Source organism: Xyrauchen texanus, chromosome 44 (genome assembly GCF_025860055.1).
Source record: "Xyrauchen texanus isolate HMW12.3.18 chromosome 44, RBS_HiC_50CHRs, whole genome shotgun sequence".
Lineage (NCBI taxonomy): Eukaryota > Metazoa > Chordata > Actinopteri > Cypriniformes > Catostomidae > Xyrauchen > Xyrauchen texanus.
In genome coordinates this window covers 6,802,373-6,828,450 of record NC_068319.1, presented here as the reverse complement: position 1 = coordinate 6,828,450, position 26,078 = coordinate 6,802,373, and the positions used below count along the sequence as shown (strand labels likewise).

At 37.3% G+C, this 26,078-nt stretch overlaps 1 protein-coding gene across 2 annotated transcripts; it reads right to left on the bottom strand.

The window, feature by feature from the left end:
* Nucleotides 1-44: 44 nt before the first annotated feature.
* On the bottom strand, nt 45-24,588 carry LOC127636660 (rab11 family-interacting protein 1-like). 2 transcript variants are annotated; one of them, XM_052117318.1, is made up of 6 exons: nt 24,102-24,588; nt 10,530-10,957; nt 6,670-8,428; nt 2,759-4,057; nt 1,590-1,701; nt 45-996 (listed from the first exon to the last, which is right to left on the bottom strand). In XM_052117318.1, exons 1-6 carry the CDS (start codon nt 24,449-24,451, stop codon nt 790-792), a joined length of 4,155 nt encoding a protein of 1,384 aa, XP_051973278.1. In that variant the 5' UTR covers nt 24,452-24,588; the 3' UTR covers nt 45-789. The 2 variants fall into 2 exon arrangements, with proteins under 2 accessions (XP_051973278.1, XP_051973279.1); XM_052117319.1 differs by lacking the exon at nt 2,759-4,057.
* Between the last annotated feature and the right edge of the window lie 1,490 nt (nt 24,589-26,078).

Below are 26,078 nucleotides of genomic sequence, written 5' to 3'. Positions count from 1 at the left end.
CTTGTTCTTACAAATGACGTGACGCAGACACAATAATATGCTGTTCTCTGCAAGGCCACACCGGTGACATTCTTTATTTCAAAGCCTTAGAATAATAAAGTTGCCAGGTTATATTAAAAAGGCATAGCATACAAATGATCCAGTTTCCAATATTTACATATAAACTTATTCATTTAAAGTGCTTTATAAAAAAGGAAACAGTTGACATAAGTATCAACACAGTGTTCTGTAACATAATAGAGCTTTGCAAATTTACATAAAATATTTTGCATATTGAGTGTACAGTTTTATTCATTTGTTTTGTTACTTGAACGATTTGACCAAAACACAGACCAATTACAATAGATGACCAATAAAGGGTAAACAAAATACACACACACCTGACTGAATACGAATTCAAATGGAAAAGACAGTGGACAGTATTAAAGAACTTTGGGAAAAATACATATACATTATGTGTGTGTGTACGTACGTATATATATTAGACTTAGTTCAACATGTACAAGAGTGTGCATGAAACAATCACATGGTTAGGTGGATCTGAAGCAAGCCAAATGTCTTTAAAAACATTTTGGTTTTCAAAATTTTGTGTGAGGCTTCAGAAATCAGGTATACATCAACCAGATCTTCAGCTCAGTAGTGTGCTAGAAGTTTAAGCCACTGGCTTTAGTGAAAGATCTCTGTGATTTCACCACAACTTTATATTGCTTTTCATCCCACATTTGCAATTACAGTGCGCAGTATAATACAAAACCATTGTGTATAACCTTCTGCCCAATTTGAAGTCCCTCAAACTGACTTCTTCAAAGAGCTCAAGGACATTAAGATGCTGGGTTGCTCCTCCATGACACGGACCAGAAGTTTGTCTATATACTGCTCCAGTTCCACAATCTTAGAGTCCTTCTGAGAAAGCTGTTCTTTTTGCTTTTCCAACAAGTTGACAAGCTCTTCGTGGGTCAGCTGCGAGTAGCGCCCTGTCCCTTTAGCCTCCGGGGCCTGCAAGATAAAACACACAAGTTTTGTAGAGCTAACATGCTTAAAAGGTTGCTAATGCAAGAAGTCAAGTTAAAACAGTGTTCAACCCTTTATATTTCTGTAAGAGATAGTCCTGCTCCTAAGTGATGGCATTGGTTAAGTAATGTTGTTGGGGCGGGTCTAAACAGGTCTCTCAAAACCAACAGAGGAATGTTTATAGCACCACAGAGACACAGTGTTTATGGTTTTCAAGACGATTTACCCATGAATGGCTTACTTCGTTGTATCTGCATATTAAGCTGAGATAGAAGAAAGTATTTTAACACTGAAAATGTTGCATACTTCAGCTTTAACTTGATTTTATTAATCTGGAATTGATTGGAGTGCTAAAGTTTCTCTATATGACAAGTGGTTGGATGTGAGGAGTTTCTGAGACTTTTTCATGTTTTGAGATTATTCACATTTTATATGTAGATCTTAGGAACACAAAAATCACATACCAACGCATGTCCATGCAAGCACATGCACGCTGAGACAGGTATATTTCTATTTATAGCATGATAAAGGTGTGTTGTTTGTAGATGAAGAAACAAAAAGAATATACAACACATTACCTTCATCTTGGCTTGCACGCCATCAATCATTTTAGTGGATCTGGAATTGTCTTGTGTCTCTATAAGATATGGTGGCCTCTCAGTGGTGCTCAGGGGTTTCACTGCATGGGGCCTGAAAAGGGAACAAAAGCTGTTAAGTCCTACAGACAGATCCAAGACTGAGGTGGAATACACGGGTGGAATACAAAGTAGTCAACCAGAGGACCCTGACAGAAGAGATTTCTTTCATCATATTGACAAACTCATTTAAAAAAAAAAAATTAAAAAAAAAGACAAAAACGTCCTGCCCTGAATAGTTTGATGTGAAAACATTAATGCCCATAAAGACAACAATGTACAGCAATGTTCAAATTATGCGATACCTTATTTACAGTTGAAGTTATAGATAAAACTTAGTTTTGTTGCCATTTCTCCCAGAGACAAACTCAGCTGGGATCGGCGCCATGTTGATTTTGCACATGACGTGCGCCAAAAGTTTAACCCTTTAATGAAAGAGTCTCCTGAACTGAGATCAGTCGGTTTAAAATAGCCTATAGCGAAGCCAAAACACAATTTTAACGCATGTGGATGCGCGGCCTCAGGAGGCTAATATTAGGGAAGTATACACTTCATTTATGTTGGTGTGACACAGAATTTTGAAAAGGCAGCATTTAAACCAATGCACTCGAACCGCATATGAAAGTCAATAAAACGAGTAATCTACATTATGGAGTGTTATACAACGGAAACTGATATTTTGATTAAAAGATAGAAAACCATTAAGTTACCTTTGGTTGCTCTCTTAGACGGAAATTTGTAATCATATTTGCTGAAACCACCTTTAGAAATGTAGCAGATATTTTTTATAAAGTTATACAAAATTTTTTTTTAGCTGGCTATGTGAAACAACAACTTTAACCAATTTTACCAAAGTCCCTTTAAGGCAAGTCAGATCACTCGGCGGCCATGCTCGTATTGCCTCCGAGCAGCCTGCAAGAAGCTATTTCTATGGATACAAGTACAGGTCCAACGTACTTATAAAGGAAAAGACCCTTTCCTTAAAATTAAATCTTGAAACCTTTAGAAATCTCAAGAACACCACATTTGAACTACAGGGCAGCTAATGGGTACCTACCTTCTCTATCTGCCTCTATGTAACTAGAGTAACTTTACTGTACAAGAGGCCTCACCTGCAGGATTTGGATGCAGGATCCTCTGTTCTCTCTCTTTCACTTCCATTACTCTGCCCAACAACTGGCTGTGCATCAATAGGTGACACTCTGGCCTGTGGAAGAAACTTGTGCCCTGACATGTAACCGGTTTCCAATCTCACTGGACCATACTCATTCTTCTCATGCACTGTTCCAAGAGCTTGGCTAGGGGTTGAGGATGAGTTTATTAGGAATGGGGAAAAACTTGAGGTCGAAACATCACTATTAATAGTTAACGTCTTGTCTTCATCTTGCCAATTGGGCTGACCAAATAGTACGCCTGCTGGAGGCTGCCTTGTTGAGTTCGGTTCACCAATTGTTGCCAATTTCACAGGAGGCAATGGGGCCTGACTCTTCTTTTTGGAGACTCCAGTCATGGCATCACTCTCAAGCGGGACATTTTCTACATTCAGAACTGAATCCAAGCTTGAAGAAACAACTTCTCTATGAGAGTCTTGTTTATACTTTGCTGGCATTTCTTCTTGTCCACTTTCTCTTAAAGAAAGACTATCGGTATAATTCGAATGCACAAGCTCAGGTTTTGTGGAAGGCACGTCAGCTACAGATAGGTTATCAAGCTTGCCAGCTGATTTCACTTTGGTATTTTCATTCAAATTTAGGTTATCAATTGCTAGGTTGTTGGGTTCAGGTTCAGAACTCTCTATCGATTTTGCTGAGGGCTTTGCTGGTGCTGGCCCCTTGTTGTGTTTAGCTGTTCTTAAACCAACAGATATAAAAGGGTTGGTTTCTGCTTCAATACTGGGCTGACTCTGGCTAAGATGTGGTAATCTGGTACTGCTTAAAATGTCTGTCATGGAGCTCCTTGTCTCATCTTTACCAGACTGTCCTTTGTCCTGAAAACTAGGTGTTCTCCATTCTCCAGTATGCAGATAATTTGTAGATGGGTCTGCATGTTCGGAGTTCAAAACTTCTTGCTTGTTCTTTGAGACATCTGGTGGTAAAGGTGCAGGGCGTTTGTCTCGTCGTAAACAAGAGAGATCGGAGTCTTCACTGTCCTCAGATGCTCTAGATGAAAAAGTTTGTGTGGCTCCAGTAATTGATGCACTTGAAAGGTCTCTTGAAGAAACATCTGGTTTTCCAATCTGAGTCTTGTTCTGGGGAGGCATTGGGGCACGTCGTTTGTTCTCTGACTTTTCTGCACCATCTCCAAGACTGACAATGATCTCTGTGTTGCCACTATTGGCATTAGAGTCATCTAAGAACGGGTTGGTGTTTGGCACCAAGGCTTGGGAAAAGAATCTTCCAGAGACAGAAGAACTGAAGGAGCAGGGTAATGAGAAGAAAGATTAAGCTTGATCAAACACATCGAACAAATATTTAAATGTGTTGGCAAGTAAATTGCAGTCATTTTGCTTTGTTGCTTTCAAAATCCCATCAGAACGATTTAAAGGTGAAGGGTGTAATTTCTGTACTAAACGGAAATGCAAAAAATAATCGACAAACAGGTAGTCCTGCCTCAAACTCATGGAACTGGCTGAGCCATTGAATTGGAAAGCACCACAGACCCACAGTAATTATGTTTACATCCATAGTTATGATCGAGCTACAGTGGGCTTTTGTGTAGACCAGCTACAGTCTTCATCTGTTTTCATCCAAGTATGCATGACAAAATTCATAATTGAATCTTAGAAGGAAGGACGTCAAACACTAGGTTAAATAAATTTTGCGCGTCACCTCTGTCTTTTGAAATGCGCAAAATGCAGAGGCCAATTGTGGTCCAATTCCCATGAACACACGCTGGATGAAGCGGAGCAACTGTCACATTAAATAGGTCTGTTAGTCCGAATTTGCAAAAATCAGACTGGTACAAGTCGGACAACAGCATTTATATTCAAATGAAAAAGACGACTTAATTTAAAGTACATGTAAACATACTGAATGTGAGTAATTGGTATCGCACTGAGAAACACCAATCTCAGAATTTGCGCTTATTTCGACAACCTGCTTCTTCGTTATTGAAATGTTGCAAATGAGAAGTCTGAATACACAAATAAATCAATACAAATATTGATAAAGAGATGTATAGTATCAATACAACACTGTGATATCAATGTGTGAATTACACAAGTCACCTTTAAAGTCTTTAAGAAATAAAAAACAACATAACATTGTTTTTAAAGTATGAGTGTTAATAGGAGTCCAACGTCTAAATAACTAGAAGTCCCCTGACTGAATATTTTCATTAAATTAAAGCTTAACATAATCAATATCCATAAAGTATTTTATGAGGAACTCAGATGAGTTCCACTTTAACTGCTGTCCTGAAGAAATAATAATAGGGTTAATTTCAAAGCACTATCCGCGAATAAGGCTGTCTGCTTCCCCGTCTCCCTCCCCCGAGTCTCCACCACATTCCAGAACCTATTTCATGAAGTCCTGAAGTCATAATGGATGAGTAAGTAAGACAGAACTGCTAGATAAGCTTTTTTACAGGGAAACAGATTTCACAAGCTTCCCTTGGGCAGACCTCAGTTATAGAATATACTGAAGTTAAAACAATTAGGGTTATAGGGTTAGAGAGCCTATAAATAAGTCAGCATTATTACATTTCAGCAAAAATAATCAGATAAGACCATGGTAGTTTATTCAGATTTAGGAATTTAATTTGGTTAAAGGTTATCATATTTAGCTGGTTTGATGAACGTCTTCTGAAAATATGATAGAGAAAGAGGAACAGAAGAGTAACATTATAAATGTAAGCAAAGTGGGGTCCATTTGCAACAGTTCGTATTTGCATATTTAAAACCAACACTTCAGCTAACATTACTGTGATTTGTCTTTACTTGGAGCCCTTCAACAAGCTTGGAAAGCGCAGCTTCTCATGCCAAAAGTTCTCTTTGACATGTACAGAATGAGCTTGTGTTAGCACATGAATATACAGACACTGAGAAAATGGCATATTTCATGACTGTGCCAAGCTCTTTCGGGACAGCGATAATGAGATGTTCATGGCAGCGTGGTGTTAAGTACCCTTTGATACTGATATCCAGTTTGTGTGAATTCCTAAATTGAAATCCATATTTCTCAGAATATGACAGACACTTTCATGTCTATAATATTAATGCTGTGATCATGGATTTGCCTTCAAGCAGAATTATGAACAAGGAAAAGTTTTTAAAATGAATTGAAACTACAATGCAAAATTATAAAAGACATTATAAAAGAGTTATAAAGGACGAAAGACTTGTTAGTTTTAGCCAGGTGTCTCCGTCAAGCAACAAACTTCATGAAATAGTATTGTTTCCTTTTTGATCTCATTTATTAACCAGAATGCTTTTGAACTGGTCATTTTGCTGTCAGGTATCCCACAGAATATAAAAATGTGCTTAATGTAAAAAAAAATTGATTAGTGCTAGGCCAGAAACATACTTTATGGAAGTACGCGTATGCAGATGCAAGTGCTTGGCCAAAAGCATTGCCAGCGGAAACAACCACAGAACACAAGGCTCGAAAGAGAAAACTGACAGCAGAAGTGGACAATTCACACTGATGTTCACTATAGCACCTCTTGTGATAACACTGAGAATGCAACCTGTCCTTGCATTGAATTACGAATTGAGGCCTGAAACATTTTGGGATGCAGCTTCACACAAAATCAAGCTTCCGTCTGAATTCACCTACTTGTATAGAGTATGTTTCAACCTTTAGTCTTAGTAGGCAATTTCAATGGGCCTCATTTATGAAACATAAATAAAATGATTTTCTTTGTAAAACATTCATAAAACCATTAGTAAGTTGTTGCAATGAATTAAAGCCGCCGATTATGTAAGAAGAATTTTATGAATGATTTACACAAAAATAAATTCTGCTGGTCTTTCACAAATGAGGCTCAAGGAGTATTTTTCTGCATTTTCAGTTAAGGTACTGACCTTGGCTTTACTGCAGATACTTTGGCTGAGCAACTGAGAGCTTCAGGTTGAGGAACCTCAAAGGGATTGGAGGAATTCTCGTCGAATGGGAGGCCCTCTTCGAAGGGATTGGCGGAGGGGACGTATTCTGAGCCAATTACATCATGTTTCTCTGCTTTCATCACCGTATTCAATCTAGCACTCCTGGGCTTCACCTCTGGCTTCATCTCAGTGGTGTTGGTCTGTTCTTTCATCTTCCTTTGCTTCTCTTTTTCTTCCTCTTGTCTGATTCTCTCTTGCTCTGTTGCTTTCTCTTTCAACTTCCTCTTCTCTTCCTCCTCAGCCCTCTTTCTCTCTTGTTCCTCTCGCATCCTTTCTTCCATTTTCTTCTTCTCAATCTCCAACCTCTCTTTTTCCAGCCTTTCTTTCAGAGAAAGACTTTCTTTCTCCTCAGTCTTTCTTTTCTCTTCTTCCACTTTCCTTTTTTGCATTTCCTCCGCTTCCTTTTCCTTTCTTAGCCTTTCCTCTTCTTCAGTATGTCTTCGTTGCATCTCGATCCTTTGAGTTTCCTCTTCCTTCCTTTGTCTTTCCTTCTCAAGCCTCGCTCTTTCCTCTTCCTCCATTCTCCTCCGTTTTTCTTCTTCCAATCTGGTCTTTTCTTCTTCCTCCATTTTCTTCCTTTTCTCCATTTCCCTCATTCTTTCCTCAACCCTAATGCTCTCTTCTTCAGCCTGTTTGCGTTCCTCTTCCAGTCTAACTCTTTCCTGTTCCTTCTTTATTCTAACCATTTCCGCCTTTTCGAACCTTTCTCTTTCCTCTTCCTCAACTCTTTGCCTTTCCTCCATCTCTCTCTCCACCCTTTCCCTCTCCTCTTCCTTTTCTTTTCTCATTCTTTCCTCCTCTCTCGCAGTCCTTTTCCTCTCATCTTCCTCTTTGTTCCTCTTTAATTCCTCCATCTCCACCAGTTTCCTCTCTTCTTCATTCTCTATCCTCTTTCTTTCCTCCTCTCTCTCAATCCTTTTCCTCTCATCTTCCTCTTTCTTCCTCTTTAATTCCTCCATCTCCACCAGTTTCCTCTCTTCTTCCTTCTCTATCCTCTTTCTTTCCTCCTCTCTCTCAATCCTTTTCCTCTCATCTTCCTCTTTCTTCCTCTTTAATTCCTCCATCTCCACCAGTTTCCTCTCTTCTTCCTTCTCTATCCTCTTTCTTTCCTCCTCTCTCTCAATCCTTTTCCTCTCATCTTCCTCTTTCTTCCTCTTTAATTCCTCCATCTCCACCAGTTTCCTCTCTTCTTCCTTCTCTATCCTCTTTCTTTCCTCCTCTCTCTCAATCCATTTCCTTTCCTCTTCTTTTCTCACCGCCTCTCTACGGAGCTGTTCTCTCTTTTCCTCCTCAGCCTGTCTCCTCTTTTCCTCCTCTAGCCTTTTCCTAACTTCCTCTTCCTGTTTCCTCTGTTCCTCTTGTTTTCTGCGCATATCTTCAGCTGCATTTTCTTGAGTTTGCAGGTCTGAGGTTTTAAGAGAGTCCACCGAGGTGTTGGAGGTTTTTCTGCTGTGACCTCTGCGTATATCTTCCATGGATCCATGGCCTGAGCTGTTTAGGCTAAAGGGGGAACTAGCCCTGGAAGCTTTGGTCTCCGGCTCTTCCGTGTAGACGTGACTACCGTTGATGCACATGCTATTCTGCACGGTGCCCTGTCCAAGAGAGCTGGCACCTTGGGACACCTTGCTGTCGGAGCTTCCAGTGCGCTTATGTTTTAGAAATTTGAATTTCTTCTTGCCTTTGAAAATGGAGAAAATGCATACTTGCTGAAATACATATTGTTGAACCTTTCAAAGATATTGGAAAGTGATGCACTGATATTCTGCACTGAATTCTTTCTAGATGATTTTGCTTTATGTGATGGTTGATATGATTATTATTTATGTTATTATGTTATTACACATAACTGATATAATGGATGGTATTATAAATCTAAACTTTTGTCAGTTGATTAATAAAATAGTGTTCACAAAGTATTAAACATTTATTCATCTGTTCTACCCAGAGCCGGCCCAAGGCATAAGCGAACTAAGTGGCTGCTTAGGGCCCCGGTGGCCACCAGAGGGCCCCCAAGAGCACATAATTATTTTTATTTTTTTGTGATTATACCATCAATGGACAATGTTAATTATACAAAAACGCAACATTAAATGCAATATTATGTTAACGGGCTGCAGGATACAAGCACATTCAGACAGAAAACAGCAATGTCACAAAAAAGGACATATCCTCTGGTGCAAAGAAAAGGAAAAAGAAGAAAACAGAGGAAGAGAAAAAAACAGCACGATAAAGGTATGTTAAGTAGCTAGGCTAAGTTACGAGCTAACATTAGCTGGCTAGTTAGTTAACATAGCCTATATAGCATATCTTCTTTTTTAGGAAAGTTTGATTAAACATCCGTAAATAGCCTTGACATCTTAATATATTATTAGTACAACATATCACTTAGCAAGTTTTAGATTCAAGTTTTTGTCTTCTGTGTAAAAATAACTTTCTTGGGTATATATTTTTGTAATAAAAATATGCTTCCATTTCATAAACTTTGTACTGATAACAACGTAACATTATTTACATTAGTCTACCATTTTGGGGTCTTTATTATATTCCAATATCATTATTCCTCAGTTAGCTAGTTATAGATTAAGAGTTGTTGTTTAGGTGTACAGATGGCTTGCTGCTGTGTATAATAATTTGTGTTGAGAAAATAACTTTAGAAATATTCTGTCAAATATGTACTCTTATGAAACTTCCCTAGGAGCACTGTTGAAATATTTTGGACGTGGGGCACAACCAACGCCACCTGCCCCAAGTTCCAGTGCTACAGCTGATGATGATTTTTCAACAATCCCAGATCATTATATGGATAAACCAAGCCTTTGTTTTTGACAGACAGTTGCATTACATCTAACATGGCTAGCTTTTATTATTATTTTTATCTTTCATCAGGTCCATCCTCTGCATTCGAGGAGCACTTCCCAGCACGTGCATCCACTGATGTGGTCATCTATCCTGTCTGACTCAGAAAGGACTGATCTGGTAAGTTGTGGGCCACTGCCTATAAAGGAAAACTTCACATTCCCTGAAAAACCTGATGGCCGAAGCTTCCACTACACCTCCAGAAAGTTAATTAATGGGGAAAAAATGTAAGTGGAGCTGCTCACTTATTCAAAAAGAAATGATACTGCCTACAGCTTCTGCTGCAAATTGTTCTCTAGGAAGTCCACAAAACTGGTAATAGAGGATCAACAGGATTGGGTAAATATAGGTGTGCTACTGTTAAATTTAAAACCGTAGAAGGGTAAAATCATGCCAGGCAGACATTGGTATGTTGTAAGCAACACAGCTACAACTAATAAAATTGATAAGGGGTGTGTTAGATTTATAGTGTGCGAATAATCAAGCATTGACAATATTCAATCATATTGGCGGCACCGAGGGGCCCCCAAATCATCCATTTAGGGCCCTATAAAGGCTTGGGCCGGCCCTGGTTCTACCATATACTGTTTAAAGATGAATATATATTTTTTTACTAATAATAATACTTTTGTATTGTGCAAAGAAAATAAAAAAGTTTGAGATGGAAACAGTAAGGCCTTATTTTATCTGCTTTCAATATTGTCTAATGTCCCTCATAAAAAAAATAGGAGATTGAGCATATAAATATATTGAGAATCTCAAACATATTTCAGTCAACTTTCATATTTTTCATACTGACAATATCACAATAAATATTTTTGATGATTTGACATGGTGATTCTCACTAAATCTACAGATATGGTCACTGATCCTGTGCATCTGTAACATTTAAAATATTATGGCAATGCATTATGTTGTAATACCTTCAGGAGACTCTACATTCAGGCCAGATGACCTGCTCAAACTGATGGCTGAGTCTTTTTCAGGCAGTGTGGCGAGTGTGGACATTGATTGAGACATGTTACGGTGCAAACCCGACTTGGGTACGAAGAGGGACTTGAGTTTATTTTTCTTTTTGGCTCCAGGTGTGACATGCGTTTCCTCTTCTTCCTCACTGTCGGTCAGTATCTGGCTGACGGACGGCACTATGGCGGAAGCAGAATCCGACATACCATCTTTCTTTTTCCCTTTCAGCTTGTCCTTGAGCTTCCCAAATTTTGATCGTGACTTGTCCGGCCCGGAGAGGTCAAACATACTTGCCGTCATGTTGTTCTTCATGAACTGAATGTCCAGGAGCACCTCACCTCTGTCTTTATCTGCCTTTCCGGTCTTGCTGACCAGTTTAAACCATCTGTAAAAAACAAACAGCACAGCATGTTTAGTTCCAAGCAAATTTCATTTCCTGAAGAACCTCCTTCATCTGAGAAAAGACAGCTGGAGGCCAGATTGAATTTAAGATATCACATTCCAAGGAATGGGATCATGTTGTGTCCTGTAGTCATACTTTCCAAACAAATCTTTCTAGTCTGTCAATTAAAAAGCACAATCAATATTTTGAGGATTTTACAATACAAAATCTGCAACAATGAAAATGTTCAAGTGATATTTCACACCAAAATGATAAAGAAAAATAATTATTACATTTTGCTTTAAAAAAGCCTATTTTATGGCATTACGGTTTTTGCATTGTGATATTATTTTCTTGACAATAAAAGCACATATTCCCACCTTAATTCACATTATGCCAAAAAATCTCATTACTGTAATGTGAAGAAATAAAACATCAATTCAAATGTATTTATTTACACATCATGTATGGTAGTATTTGTTGTGCAGTATTTAGTTGTTTTATTTGATATGATTTAAAAATAAAGAAATAAATATTGCAGCCGTAAGAATTTAATGAGAATAACAATATGTGAATTTTTTATGTAATACATTCTAGACTTAGACTGTAGTCTGGGGGTGCTTAATTGTTATTAAAATAAAAAGTCACAATGCCAAAAAATAATTTCTTAATTAGTTTAAAATTTTGGGATAAAATGTGACTTCCGTGTTTTTGTGAGATTCACCCTTACAGAGAAGCTTGAAACCTGCAGGTTCTGCTATTACAGTCATAAATGTCAATAAATTCCTATGGTGCACCAGGAAAGACTGTGGGCATTTCTTTGACTGGCTGCTATTCTATAATTTGGTTCTACATGACCAGAGAATGAACGACTAAATGGTAATACTACAGTCATGCTGCTTTATTGGTTTTCTGTGTTGGGACAGGTATAAAAATATTTATCATCTATCAAAAGACATGACTACCTCAATATCATTGGATCACTATTTCTTTACATAAAACAGAGAGAGTAGTTTTTGCTAATTGCACTTGAAACTATGAGATCCAGTGAACAAATCCCAAAGTCCATGTAAATAGTTGACATTCCTCAATGGCTAGAACAGCACATTACGGTTTAATGACCAAGAGAATGTCTTCACTCAAGGACACTGTCAGAGCACAACAATATATTCATCTGAAATAACCATTCTGTTATCTTTAACTATCTACAAGGTCGTGCTTCTAAACGGTTACTGAACATGTGTTTTTTAACAAAAACAAAAAACTGAATTTCCCCTTAGGCATGAATAAAATAGGTCTGTTTGCTATATACTGTATCTATAAAAAAAAAGAAAAAAAAGAGGAAGAGATAAAGAGACAGAATAATGATCACTGAATCTTATAACCTCAAGGCAGATATTTTTAGCCAGTATAAAGAAGCATCGGCTTGTTTTCCACTTGTAAAAATAAATAAATAATGTTACTAAGAAATGAATGGCTGGCGCTGGCAAGCTAACAACACATTCTGACATGGTTCCATGGAAAAAATTAGAAGAACCTTCAGACACATGATGACACAAGGGTGGTGTAACTTAATGTAAACTTCATGTTATGGAAAGCTTGCAGTTACATGGAGTTGTGAGAACCGAGTGTGTTGTGCAGAAAAGCAATTTTAAGATACTTTGTGAATGCCACAATACAGAAAACAAGTTAGGCAGATTAAGGTCAAAATGGAAATTTACTAAAACCCAATAACTACCAAACTGTTATGTCTCTTCAAATGCAACAAAAAATATGACACATCGTGCCTGGCATTGCCTGGGAAATATAGTAGATATTCACAAAATATATGTGATATTGCTGGGGATACAAAATTAAGAAACATTGCTGTTATGGTAAATTTCAATCATTTTTGTGATTCAGAGAAAAAGGCGAAGAGGATATTTAAAATATTCTTCTTGTGTTCATTTAGTGAAAACATATCTTATTATTTTGAACTATATGTTTAGTGTATTTCTTTTTTCATTAACAAAATTATTAATCCACTTTGGATCAATGGCTGTTTTATCAAAATGATGGTTCATCGGATTTAACGTTTATTTAAATAATACTGTATCAATACATAATACCTTACAAAATTAATTCAAAAAATGAAGAGTTAATAATTAATAAATAAAACATTGAAAAAATCCTGCTTAAGACATTTTGGTGCAAATAAATGTGGAGATATATATTGAATATCATAAAAAAGACAGAAAAGTATAAAGTTGACATTTATTTGCCATATGTCCCAGCCCTAACTTGGACTGTTCTGTTTTTATTTTCTAAGGGGTCCTGGTGAATGTGTACAACTGTACACAACAAAGTCTAATTTTAATCCAATAATCATTAACCACATTCTTCCATCTCAAACAGCTTTATGATGACGGAGCAAGCACTGTGCATCGACAGCACAGTGAATAGTGCAATGCTAATGATATGGAGAAAATGACTTACTGGGCGTGTTTGGGTAAATAGAAAAATTACTCTGTGGCTTTCCTCTGAATAAGACTCTGATGACTCTGGGTCTAAAAATAACAACTCACTCTGGGATTATTACAGTGACTGATACATGCCATCTGCCTACATTTCAAAAGACAGTAACATTTAGGTCTATTTTGTTCCTTAGCACCAAAATCCAGCCAATGTACACTCTACGTCAGAGGACAACATACAGGACAGTCTAGAAAATGTCACCTGACCAGAGTTATGAATCATAGCACGGATCTGTTTTGAAATGAAGGATTACAAGAAAACATTTAGCAGTTTGACAACATTGTGTTTTGACTAGCAGCACTGGACATTAAAGGAATATTCCAGGTTCAATACAAGTCAAGGTCAATCGACAGCATTTTTGGAATACTATTGATTACCAAAAACAAAATATGTACTTGTCCCTCTTTTCTTAAAAAAAACATATCAAGGTCACTGTGACTTACAATGGAAGTTCATTGGACCAATCTGTTAACGTTAAAATACACACAGTTTTAAAAGTATAGCTACAAGACGGAAACAATATGCGTGTAAACATGATTTTAATGTGATACAATTGCTAACTAACCTTTTCTGTGTAAAGTTAATCAATTTTACAACTTTGTTGCCACGACAATGCAACGGTGTAAACTCTAATCTCGCAAAAATGACAATTTAAAACAACTTTACCGTTCAAATACACACATTTTAACAGATGAATAAATGGAAGTGCTTTTATACCAAGCCATAATGATTTATATAGGACAGGATATATATATATATAATATATAAATAAATATAAACAAATCAATATTATACCACAAATGCTGTCATTTCATCTTAACTTATAGTGAACCTGGAATATTTAGTTTTGTATTTAAACTAAAACAAAGTTCACTTCCCACAAATTAACCAAATCATTTCCATTATTTTTGTTAATATATAATATACTATAATATAGGAACTTATCTAAATGATTTAATACATCATTTTCAGGGCATAAAACAGAAGTGGCTGGAGTGCAGTCTGGGTAACCAAAAGGTTGCTGGTTCAAGCACCATAATGTGCAAGCCAAGAGCAAGCCTAGAGCAAGCCTAGATGGAGTCAGCAGACTTTTTTGCACAATTGTGTAAAATGGATTTAAATATTGTAAAATGTGTTAAAATGATCTGACTCTTATTGTCATTACTCTTGTGCCTGTGAATAGTAATGCAGTTAACCACATTTCTTGAGGCTAATTACAAATAGCTTATTAAAATGGTATTGTATAGCCTGGAAGATGTTCATTTGACAACTTGTGCTGTTAAAGGTCAATGTGTTGTTGCAGTTGTTCTGACAACACTTCATACACCCAAAGCACATTGTACTCAATGCTATCAGCTGCTGACATGATGTCATTCAGAATAGTGTGACAGCTTCTATAAAAGGAAGATCAGAGAAGTTGCGTGACGGTTCTCTTTAGCCGAGGGGAAGTTACAACACCTCCACAAGGCGTTGCCAGCTTTAAATGGATAGTTCACTCAAAAATGAAAAACTTTTGTCAACAATCTGGCCTCTCGTAACTTAATGATTAAATAAGCAATGCAGTCAGTAAATATTTGCTTGTTTTTCTCTAAAGCTTACTTTATTTAATTTGTTTTAGATCATTAGACAACACATTTGAGCCTTGGAAGCCAGTCTTAGGAGGTACCTCCATACACAAAACGCTGCCAGCTATTAACTATGCCTGGATTTCAAACAGAGCTAAAGCTCTTGAAGAATGCCTGCTCAGCCTTTAAACATTCCTCCATAAAAGCTATATGTCCTGACAGGAAGATGACTCTGCACTGGATCTATCATTGTTCCAGTGTCTCTCAGCAGCTCAACTTCCTGCATATGCCAATGTGCTGATAAGGCCATTGTGTGACAGGATTCTCTTATCGCGAGCAGCAGCGCAGGGGTCACACTCACCAACTTTACTTTGATAGATTTTGTAAACTTTTCAGTTTGCTGTAAGACATTCAACAAATCCTCTCTAATCCGAAACGAATTGGACACATTTTTTATAGGTGACCTAAAAACACTTAATTTGGCCCTCTGGTGCTTTTTCTGGCTTAGTATTTAGATGATACTTCCTTTTGGCAGAATTTATTTTATTTATTTCCAGATTCATAATTATGTTCCAGATTCAACATAATTATGTCCTTAAATATTTACAAAATTGTTCAGGGAAAAGGCACCGTAGAAATTTAAAACTATACATAATGGGTAATAATCCATAACAAGGTTATTTTCAAGAATCAAATCTAATTAAGTCTGAATTGGCCATTATCAAAAGCAGATCTGAGCGTTCTGGAATACTTGATTTTGATTGGTCAATCACATCATTCTGTGGTCCTATGGTCCTAATAAAGTGCCCAACTGGTCTGTTGTAGCCCATCTGCCTCAAGGTTTGACGTGTTGTGTATTCTGAGATGCTATTCTGCTCACAACAACGGCACAGAGTGGATATCGGAGTTATCCCAGGCAATCGATTTCTTATATCAGTGTGCTTGTTTCACGCAAGTCTCTTTCGTCTCAATTAATGAAGTCAACTCACAGTAATATGAATATTTTTAATTGTAAACAATGACCATATTTACATGCACATCAATACAATGATAACTAGCAAAAATCAACTTAATAAAAAAATCCAACAATGCAAGAAAACAGTGTTTACTTGACATTTGTAATCATCCAATTTCTTTTGACCTCAACATAAAATGTAAATAGGCATGCGCATAGCACTTGCAACAATTGGACAAGCCGGTAAGAACGCCGGTAAAGGTGTTTCTATGCAGAGCTAAATCAGAATAATTGGCAAAACTCTACCTGTGTCAATCAGTTTATACTGCATTTAAATGCCCACACATGTTGCCGGAATATTAAGCATAATCACGCACATTGTTTTCTCATCATTTTTAAAACCAGAATAGACTTAATAGCCCACCATATTGATTATTGTCCATAATATAAAAATAACCGTCAGCTACCTTTTAGACAATTCTATATCGGTTCATCCCTAAAACCAGTAATTTGGTGTCCAGACAATATTTATCTCAATCTAAATGCACAAGAATGACTAAGTATGGAAGAAAACAAACAGCCAGAATGTTGGTAGTTGATAGTCAAGAGCAGACGTGATCCCATTCTGCCTCAAATAAACAAAGAGTCACTATGTCAACGCGCAAGTGACAGATGGGTTTAAGGGAGATTCGGTATTTGCATGAGGTATTTACCATCTTTTATGCACATCTTTTGAAACAAGACATCACAAGAGTGACTGTGAGAGGGAAAGCACAAGTGTTTCAGCCGACAAGCCTTGACTAAGTTATGCCACACTAACAGAAACATTGAGATATCAGACACTGCCTGTGCTGTTTGTCAAGGCCTGAGAGAGAACTAGGACAAACAGAACAATCAGAAAAAAGGGATGTTAGATATCAAACCTTCTCCAAACACATTTTTTTGTTATACAGATAAACAACGGAGCATATATAGAGAAAAGGTAAAACCAAGCGTAAACGCGCACTTATAGGGAAATTAAAACATTTATCAATAAAGTGAGCAAGAATAATAAAATTTTTACAATCCTTGAAGAACATAAGTGCTTTTGCAAATGCAAAAGTTGCCACCATGATGCTAGAGTTTGCTATTCAGTTTGCGATGTTGTTGTTAGGGTGTTCTGAGCTGTTGCTAGGTGCTTATTTACTGACACAAATGGTCAAATTTGACAGTGCGCACCAGAAGACTTAAACCAAGCGCACACTACATGACTTGCAGTCGCGCCCTGTAGCTAACAGTCTTGTTTTCCATCGTGCTGGTGCACACAATATACGACTGATCGAAGACTGGGTGCATCAACTACACGACCATTCATCCATGACTGAGGCTTTGTGAAGACTTGGTATTAAGATGTGTTTTTGGGTGAACCAACCAAATTGTTCAAGCGAGACACATCACCGCTACACCTGGTCATCTCTTTTGACCACTTGTGTTCAGATTTCGAGGGGAAAGTCTTTTTATGAAGACATATATGAATCATTATGTCAGTGTATTACTACATGATAATAAAGTGCAAAGAAGAAGAAAAAGCGTCTGCCAAATGCATAAATGTAAATGTAAACCCAGCACACAGTTTCTCTTAATTCAATGCAAACATGAGTTTTAGAACAGAATTCAGAGTTATTTTAGTTTAGTACATGTAACTGAACTTTTATGTGCTTGCTTCTCATATCTGTGTCCCTATTGAGCATATTCATGCATTCACTTTTTAAAATTTCCCGATCACATGCTTATTTCCCTATAAATCCGCACATAACCAGCAAAAAAACAGACGTTGCAGCTTTCCTTAGCGTAGTCCAGATTCAAATGGATCATCCAAGTCCTCGTGGTGGTGTGGTGACTCGCCTCAATCAGGGTGGCGGAGGATGAATCTCAGTTGCCTCCGCATCGTATCTATCATGTGGCTTGTTGAGCACGTTAACGTGGAGACCTAGAAAGTGTGGAGACTTCATGCTACTCTCCATGGCATCCACGCACAACTCACCATGTGCCCCACCAAGACCTAGAACCACATTACACAAACCACCAGGAGGTTACCCCATGTGACTCAATTGACCGGCCCAATTTGGTTGCTTAGGAGACCTGGCTGGAGTCATTCAGCACATCCAGGATTCGAACTCGCGACTCCAGGGGTGGTAGTCAGGGTTAATACTCTCTGAGCAACCCAGGCCCTAACCAAAATGCCTCTTACAATTCTGAAAACAAAATTAATTCCCAAACTTGTGCAGTTTATTCGTGACAACATGTCAACATGAAAGAATGTCTTGCTCCCATTTTTGTGCTTATTTGCACTTACCTGCAAAAAACAAAAAATATTAAACAAAACCCCCTAAAAATAATAAAGATAGGGGGTAGGGAGATGCGGGTGATGTTTTATTTCATTTTCTAATAATTTTTTTCTTCTACTTCTGACTACCCTCTCTCACTCTTCGGGACAGTGTGCACAACTGATGACAAGACTTCTATATATCAAGCTGGTTTGTAATCTGTCATTCCATGTGCAAATTGTCTGTAATTGTTACAGGAGTGCACACACTACAACCGTTGGTTGTGAGATCTAAGACTTATCACTGCAGACCAGTTGCGGACTCAAAACATCAAAAGCAGATGAGCTTGAGTCGTGTACAGTACTGGTCATGTAGTTAGGGTAATTAGGGTTCAAATCTCTTTAGCAAAAGCTGAAAGTGACTAAGCAGTTTCTGAAATAAAATAAAAAAGCATGGCATCAAATTAAAGGTGACCTTCTAGCAAGAATACACTCTTGGCACCAAACAAGACTGGAATTCTTATACACATACCCTGATAGATAAAATTTCAAATCACCATCAAGGGAAGAGATCTGCTTACATGGAACATCAAGGTCCACTTTCATGCAAGAGTCAGCTTACTTAAAGGGATAGTTCACCCCAAAATATAAATTCTGTCATCATTTACTCATGTTGTTCCAAACCTGCAAGTATCTATATTATATAGAATCTAGTATCTATATTTGAATTCCATGGAAGATAGAAATGTCATACTGTTTAAAACAACAGGAGTGTGAGTACATGATTACAGAATATTCATTTTTGAGTAACATTTCCTATAAAGAGATGGGGTTTCCTGTTCTTCTTTCACAGGGTAACAGCAGCCCAAACTAAACGAGGACAAATTATAGCTTACTTAGCATAACAAGCATTTGAATGAACAGTATTTGATCTCTATCACATAACAACAGGAAATGTCTTACCCAGGCCCAAGTGCAAAGCTTTCGAGTGTCCTAGTTAATTAAAAAAATACTTTCATTCTAACTCAACAATGAACTAAACTTGCAGGGCCTTCAACAGAAGGCTTTTGTCAATGAATTAGACTCATAATGAAAATAACCAAGAGAGCTGTAATCAAATGCTTTCAGAATTCACACACAAACAATTAAGTCATTCATAGAGCACATGTAGAAAACACAAGCTCATTTAAATCAGACATGATCTTTTCAAGGTCAGAATGTTGTGAAGACTTTGGGGGAAATGTTCTGTATGTAATCAGAGCACTTAGAACCCACGTTTACTGACGTTACAGTGGTGACTAGAGGTGAACTAATTTATTTATGAAGTCTCTACATAATGTAGACTGTGTGTGGCCCAGTGTTAGAGCAAAATGTAATCATTAAATGGATAGTAAATCCGAAAACTAGGGACTGACGGCTGCAGTAACCATTTTAATTCCATCTCATTCCATTCAATAAACGTGAATGGTGGCAGAGGTTGCTCCATGTAAGAAATTAAGTCATACTGGTTTGGAAGGCGAGTAAATCATGACAATTTTCATTTTTGAGTTTGCCCTACTATGGATGGATGGAGGAAGGATTGGCAGGCATTCCTGCTGGAATTTTGACATAGGCTAAAGACAACCTTTTAAAAAGACATCCACTGGTAATGTCAATGATGCATTTCTGACCCATTCATGGAGGCCTGTGATCTGACACCTTTGGATTAGAGAAAACTCCTACCCTGTTCTCTTTAGACTGCTTTGACCAAGCACAAGGGAATTACAAGCTGAACTCATTATTTCCACATAAGGAAAGCTTAACATCATCTACCCATCCCCCCAAAAGTAACCTTGTGAAATACCATTCCAACACTAACAACAGGCTGAGAAATGTGAAATGCACTTGTGAGGGCTTAGTTTGACAGAAGGGTTTTAAGTATTCCCTGCAACAGACTGACATGTAAAGATAACTTACATGATAATATACAGGCTATACAGTGCCCCCAAATGTATTTGACTACACAAAAAAATATGAATCTCATTAATTAGATAACAAAAAAATCAAACCAAGTGACAACTGTAAACAAAATTATGCTAGACCTCTTCTAAAACTAACCTCACTTTTCTGAGCCATTTTGGAAACAACTGTTAACCAAGTGAACTCATTTTGGGGATGTATGAAGTCAGTTGGTCAGGTGACCTAGCAGAATAACAACAATTGCAGTTTATAATATTAATTATGGACAACATCCACTAGCATTTGACAACCAAGTGTCCAAATACATTTTTGGAGCAATATTTCTATTGTTTCATAATTCAAAACATAATTTCAAGTTCTAAAACTGTGCAATGTTTTTATTGAAAAATATGCCTTCTTTAAAATGACTGCCATTTGCTTTTGTTATTCTGTTATCCAATGCAATGATATTGAAATATTCTATTATAGTCCTAGTAATATATATATATATATATCACATAAATATTGATGAATTGATTTAATGTTAAGGTTAATTGGTAATAAACCTCAATCTTGAGAATCTATTAATTAATTTATTAGACACAGTTTGCATTATATGAAAAGTTTGAAGGAAAATAAAAATCATAAAAAAGGTCAAAAAATGCCCTGAAAAATCAAATCCATGGGCAAATATTGCCTCTTATATACATATATATTTATTTATTTATGTATGACTTGTTTTGTTCCTCATTTTTAAGTTGCTTTGTATAAAAGTGTCTGCTAAATGTAAAAAAAAAAAATATATATATAAAGAATGTGAAATATCAGAATAATAGTAGAGAGAATTATTTATTTCAGCTTTTATTTCTTTCATTACACTTTGTTAGTTTGGTAGCATTGCTTTTAAATTGTTTAACTTGGGTCAAATTTTTTGGGCAGCCTTCCACAAGCTTCTCACAATATGTTGCTGGAAATTTGGCCTATTTCTCCAGACAGAACTGGTGTAACTGAAACAATTTTTTAGGCCTCCTCGCTCGCACACGCTTTTTCAATTCTGCCCACAAATCGAATTGAGGTCAGGGCTTTGTGATGGCCACTCCAATACCTTGACTTTGTTGTCCTTAAGCCATTTTGCCACAACTTTGGAGGTATTCTTGGGTTCATTGTCCATTTGGAAGACCCATTTGCGACCAAGCTTTAACTTCATGGCTGCTGTCTTGATATGTTCATATGGACTTCAATTATCCACATAAATTTCCTTCCTAATGATGCCATCTATTATGGAAAGTGCACCAGTCCCTCCTGCAGCAAAGCACCCCCACAACATGATGTTGCCATGCCCATGCTTCATGGTTGGGATGGTGTTATTCGGCTGGCAAGCCTCACCCTTTTTCCTCCAAACATAACGATGGTCATTATGGCCAAAAAGTTAAAAACATATATTTAATCAGACCAGAGGAAATTTCTCCCAAAAGTAAGATATTTGTCCCCATATACACTAGCAAACTGTAGTCTGGCTTTTTTATGGTGGAAGAAGCAGAGGCTTCTTCCTTGCTGAGCAGCCTTTCAGGTTAGTTCAATATAGGACTTGTTTTACTGTGGATATAGATACTTGTCTACCTGTTTCTTCCAGCATCTTCACAAGGTCCTTTGCTGATGTTCTGAGATTGATTTGCAAATTTTGCACCAAACCACATTCATCACAAGGAGACATAATGCATCTCCTTCCTGAGCGGTATGATGGCTGCGTAGCCCCGTGGAGTTTATACTTGCATACTATTGTTTGTACAGATGAATGTGATACCTTCAGGCATTTGGAAATTCCTCCCAAGGATGAATCAGACTTGTGGAGGTCCACTTTTTTTCTGAGGTCTTTTCTTTGGTTTTCTCATGATAGTAAGCAAAGTGGAACTGAGTTTGAATGTAGGCCTTAAACGACATCCACAGATACACCTCCTATCGGAACCTAACTGGCTAATTTTCTAAAGGCTTGACATAATTTTCTGGAATTTTCCAAGCTGCTTAAAGGTACAGTTAACTTGGTGTATGTAAACTTCTGACCAACTGGAATTGTGATATTATCCATTAAAAATTAAACAATCTGTCTGTAAACAATTGTTGGAAAAATGTCTTGAGTAACAAAGTAGACGATCTAAACGATTTGCCAAAACTATAGTTTGCTAATATTAAATCAGAGTGAAAAAGAGTGGTTACATTTTTTTTTAATGACTTCAACCCAAGTGTATGTAAACTTCTGACTTCAACTGTACATTCCAAAAAAGTTGGGACAATATGAAAAATGGTAATAAAAACAAAAAGGATATGTAAATTATATTCACCATTTGCTATATTGAAAGCACTACAACTAAACATTATACGATGTTTTCCCTTGTGAATTTCATTGGTTTTTTTGTAAAGTAATTGCAAATCAGATGATTGCAACACACTCCAAAAATGTTGGTAGAGTTAAACACTCAACAATGTGAATCATCAACATTTCTTCTAATAACACTTATTAAGTATTTAGGCACTGAAGACACAAGTTTGTTACGTTTAAAAAGTGGAATTTTCACTCATTCATCCATCCATTATTCAGGTTTTCAGCTGCCCAATTGTACAGGGTCTTCGTTGCCATATTGTGGACTTCGTTGCCATATTGTGGACATAATGCTCCACACATTCTCTATTGGAGATGGTCAGGCTGCAGGCAGGCCAATCTAGCACCCGCACTCTCTTATTCGGCCAGTATGTGGTTTGAAGTTGTTCTGCTGAAAATGCTGGGATGTCCCTGGAAAAGAAGATGCAGGATGGCAGTATATACTGCTCCAAAATGTGTACATATCTGTCTGCATTAATGATGCCCTCACAGATGTGCGAGTTACCCATGCCATGGGCACTGACACACCCCTGGCCCATACGGACACTGGCTTTTGGACCTGACACAGAATCTTTTCCTCTTTGGCCTGGAGAACATGGCGGCATGACGTTTTTCATAAACTATTTAAAATGTGGACTTGTTGGACCAAAAAAGGACACAGTTACACTATTCTACTTTCCATCTAAGATGAGACCGAGCCCAGAGAAGTCGGCAGCGCTTCTAGACAGTGTTGATGTAGGGCTTCTGCTTTGCAGTAAAGTCTTAACTTGTATCTGTGGATGCAGCAGCAAGTGGAGTTGATTAACAAAGGTAAGTTTGTGATATCCATTACAGATGAATGATGTTTTTTAAGTCAGTGACGTCCGAGGGATCAGTGATCACATGCATTCAGAAGTGGCTTTTATCTTGCCCCTTACACACCGAGATTAGACCAAATTCCTTGAATCTTTTAACTATATTGTGTACTGTAGAGGGCGAAATGCCCAAAATCCTTCCAATTTTTTCTTTGGGGAACATTGTTCTGAAAGTGCTGGATTATTTGCTGAAGCATTTGTTGGCAAATTGGCAAGTCTTGAATGATCCTTGCTCTTGAAGGACTAGGCTGTTTTTGGAGGCTCCTTATACTATGACAGGATTGCCTCATCAGTTTAACAGCTCCGGTTTCACATTGTCTTGTTATTTTAAGTCGTCAAATTGCCGGTCTCAACTTTTTTGGAGTGTGTTGCAATCATCTGATTTGAAATTACTGTACATTTAAAACATAATATAATGTGTAGTTCAATACACCAATATAGCAAATGGTGAACAAAATTTGCAAATCACTCCTTTCTGTTTTTATTAGCATTTTTCTTACTGTCCCAACTTGTGTGTGTGTGTGTGTGTGTGTGTGTATGTATGTATATATATATTTATATATAGATGACAATGTGTGTTATTCAATCATACAAAAGTAAAGAAGCTATCAGGATATTTGTAAAGTCTCATTCACTCACTCTGTTTTATTACGGGATTTGTTGTCGTTGAGGTCTAGGAGGTTGATATTCGCCTGCCCGAGTGTTTTGTCGGGTCCCATCACAGCCCGGTGCATCACGCACACCTGTAAGTTGCAGCGCTCCGCGTTGTTGGAGTGAAAGAGCGGCAGGTCGAACGTGGCCTCCTCTTTCCACACCGGCGCGACGCATTTCTCCGACACCGATGTGTTGAACTTCTCCTTGGCCACCTGCATGATGGCGTACGCGTCGTTGGTGCCATTTTTCCCCTTGATCCGCAAACCCCTCGCCTGGAGCACCGTTACCTGAACGCTGGTGGGGTACCACTGCAGGCTTTGCTCTGCTAAAGACATTTCAGTACAAACCCAACAAGTTTCAGAAGGGATTTAAACTCAACAGGACGCGCGTGACGTCCTGAAAGTAAAGTTACGACGTGTCAACGGTCCGTTACTGTTTCGCTGGAAAAGTTTTTTACCTTGTCCAGTGAAGCAACAATTGCGCGTCACTCTGAAGCCGCGCCCATGCGTCTGTTCACTGATGCAGCAATAGGTGTATGGGCGTGGCCTATTTGGTGACGAAAGACAAATTATTGCATTGGGCATGAACAGAGGTGGAGATTGAGTAATAATAATAAATACATTGTTACTCATTTGTGTTTTGATTGTAATATTTTTTAAGTTTCTTTGGACATAATTTTAAGGACTCAATATATGGGCTCTTAAAGAGATTAATACAAATTAAGATTATTCGACAGCATTTGTGGTATAATGTTAAAAATCGAGACTACAGTCTATCACTTAATTACAATGGAATTGTATTGAATTAACCCCTATTTAGGATACCTTTTATTTTATTTGTTAAAGATTACTTAATTCAGTTTGATGGAATTTTGTTATTGAATTAAAATACATAAATCTTAAAATTATGTTCTGAGTGTAGACCTACTAACTGTATCTAATATGTACAAACAGAAAAGCTATTAAAACAGTGAATTTAAACACTTCTGTGACGAAACATGGCCTTATTTACGTGATCATATTGTTATGAGCATAAATAATAATAAATAAATCATGAGTGAGAAGAGCTAACATAACACATACATTTGTCATTAGGGCTGGTCTGGTGTTCAGATCTTTTCCAGTGTGTGTTTTAATTAAAATGTACTTTTACAAGAAGTGGGGAAACTCTGTGCAATTTTATCTGGACCACTGGTGTATAATGAAAAACACTAAACACAGAGTACACAGTGACTTTTGCATTGAATACAATGCCCAACGCAGCACATAATAATTAAATGATGTTCCTTTCACTTACAAGATTGTTTTTAGAAAGGTTTAATTATAATGGATAACATGGATGACTAAGACATTTTAGAACTGTACAGTTCTGTGGCACAAAGCTACAGTTATATTGAATTGTCTTCCCAGCAGTCATTCTCATTGTTCTTGAAAAAGGGAACACATGAGCAGAATCAATAAAGTTGTTTTGTCTTTTTATCTCTATAAAACTAAAAACAAGGACCTCATTGGCATTTCTGTAAAGAACACAATTAGTATTCAGAACAAACCAACAAAAAATTTATGCAAGCTACTGAAACAAATTCTCCCATAGAGATTATTCACTCAATGTACTTAAATTGAGATATTAATGGTGATTAGAATAATAAAAGTAACAGAGTATTTGCAAAGGAGGGTCTACTCTAGGTAAGAATCAAACCACTTGTTATATATTAATAAACAAGAACGGTATGTGCAGTGACCAAATGGCAATTCTGGGATTTAGTTTTGCCGTTTTCCATATGTACCCAAAGCAGCAAAGGCACCAACAAATATAATTAATGTGCTGTAATCTTCATTTAGCATTTGAATAATTGAAATGGTATGATTGATAGCTGTTCCTCTATGCTTTTTGAGGATGATGCATGCTTGTATTGTTCCTAAAACTTGTTGTTCAGGAATTTCATAGTTCTGCATGGGAGTG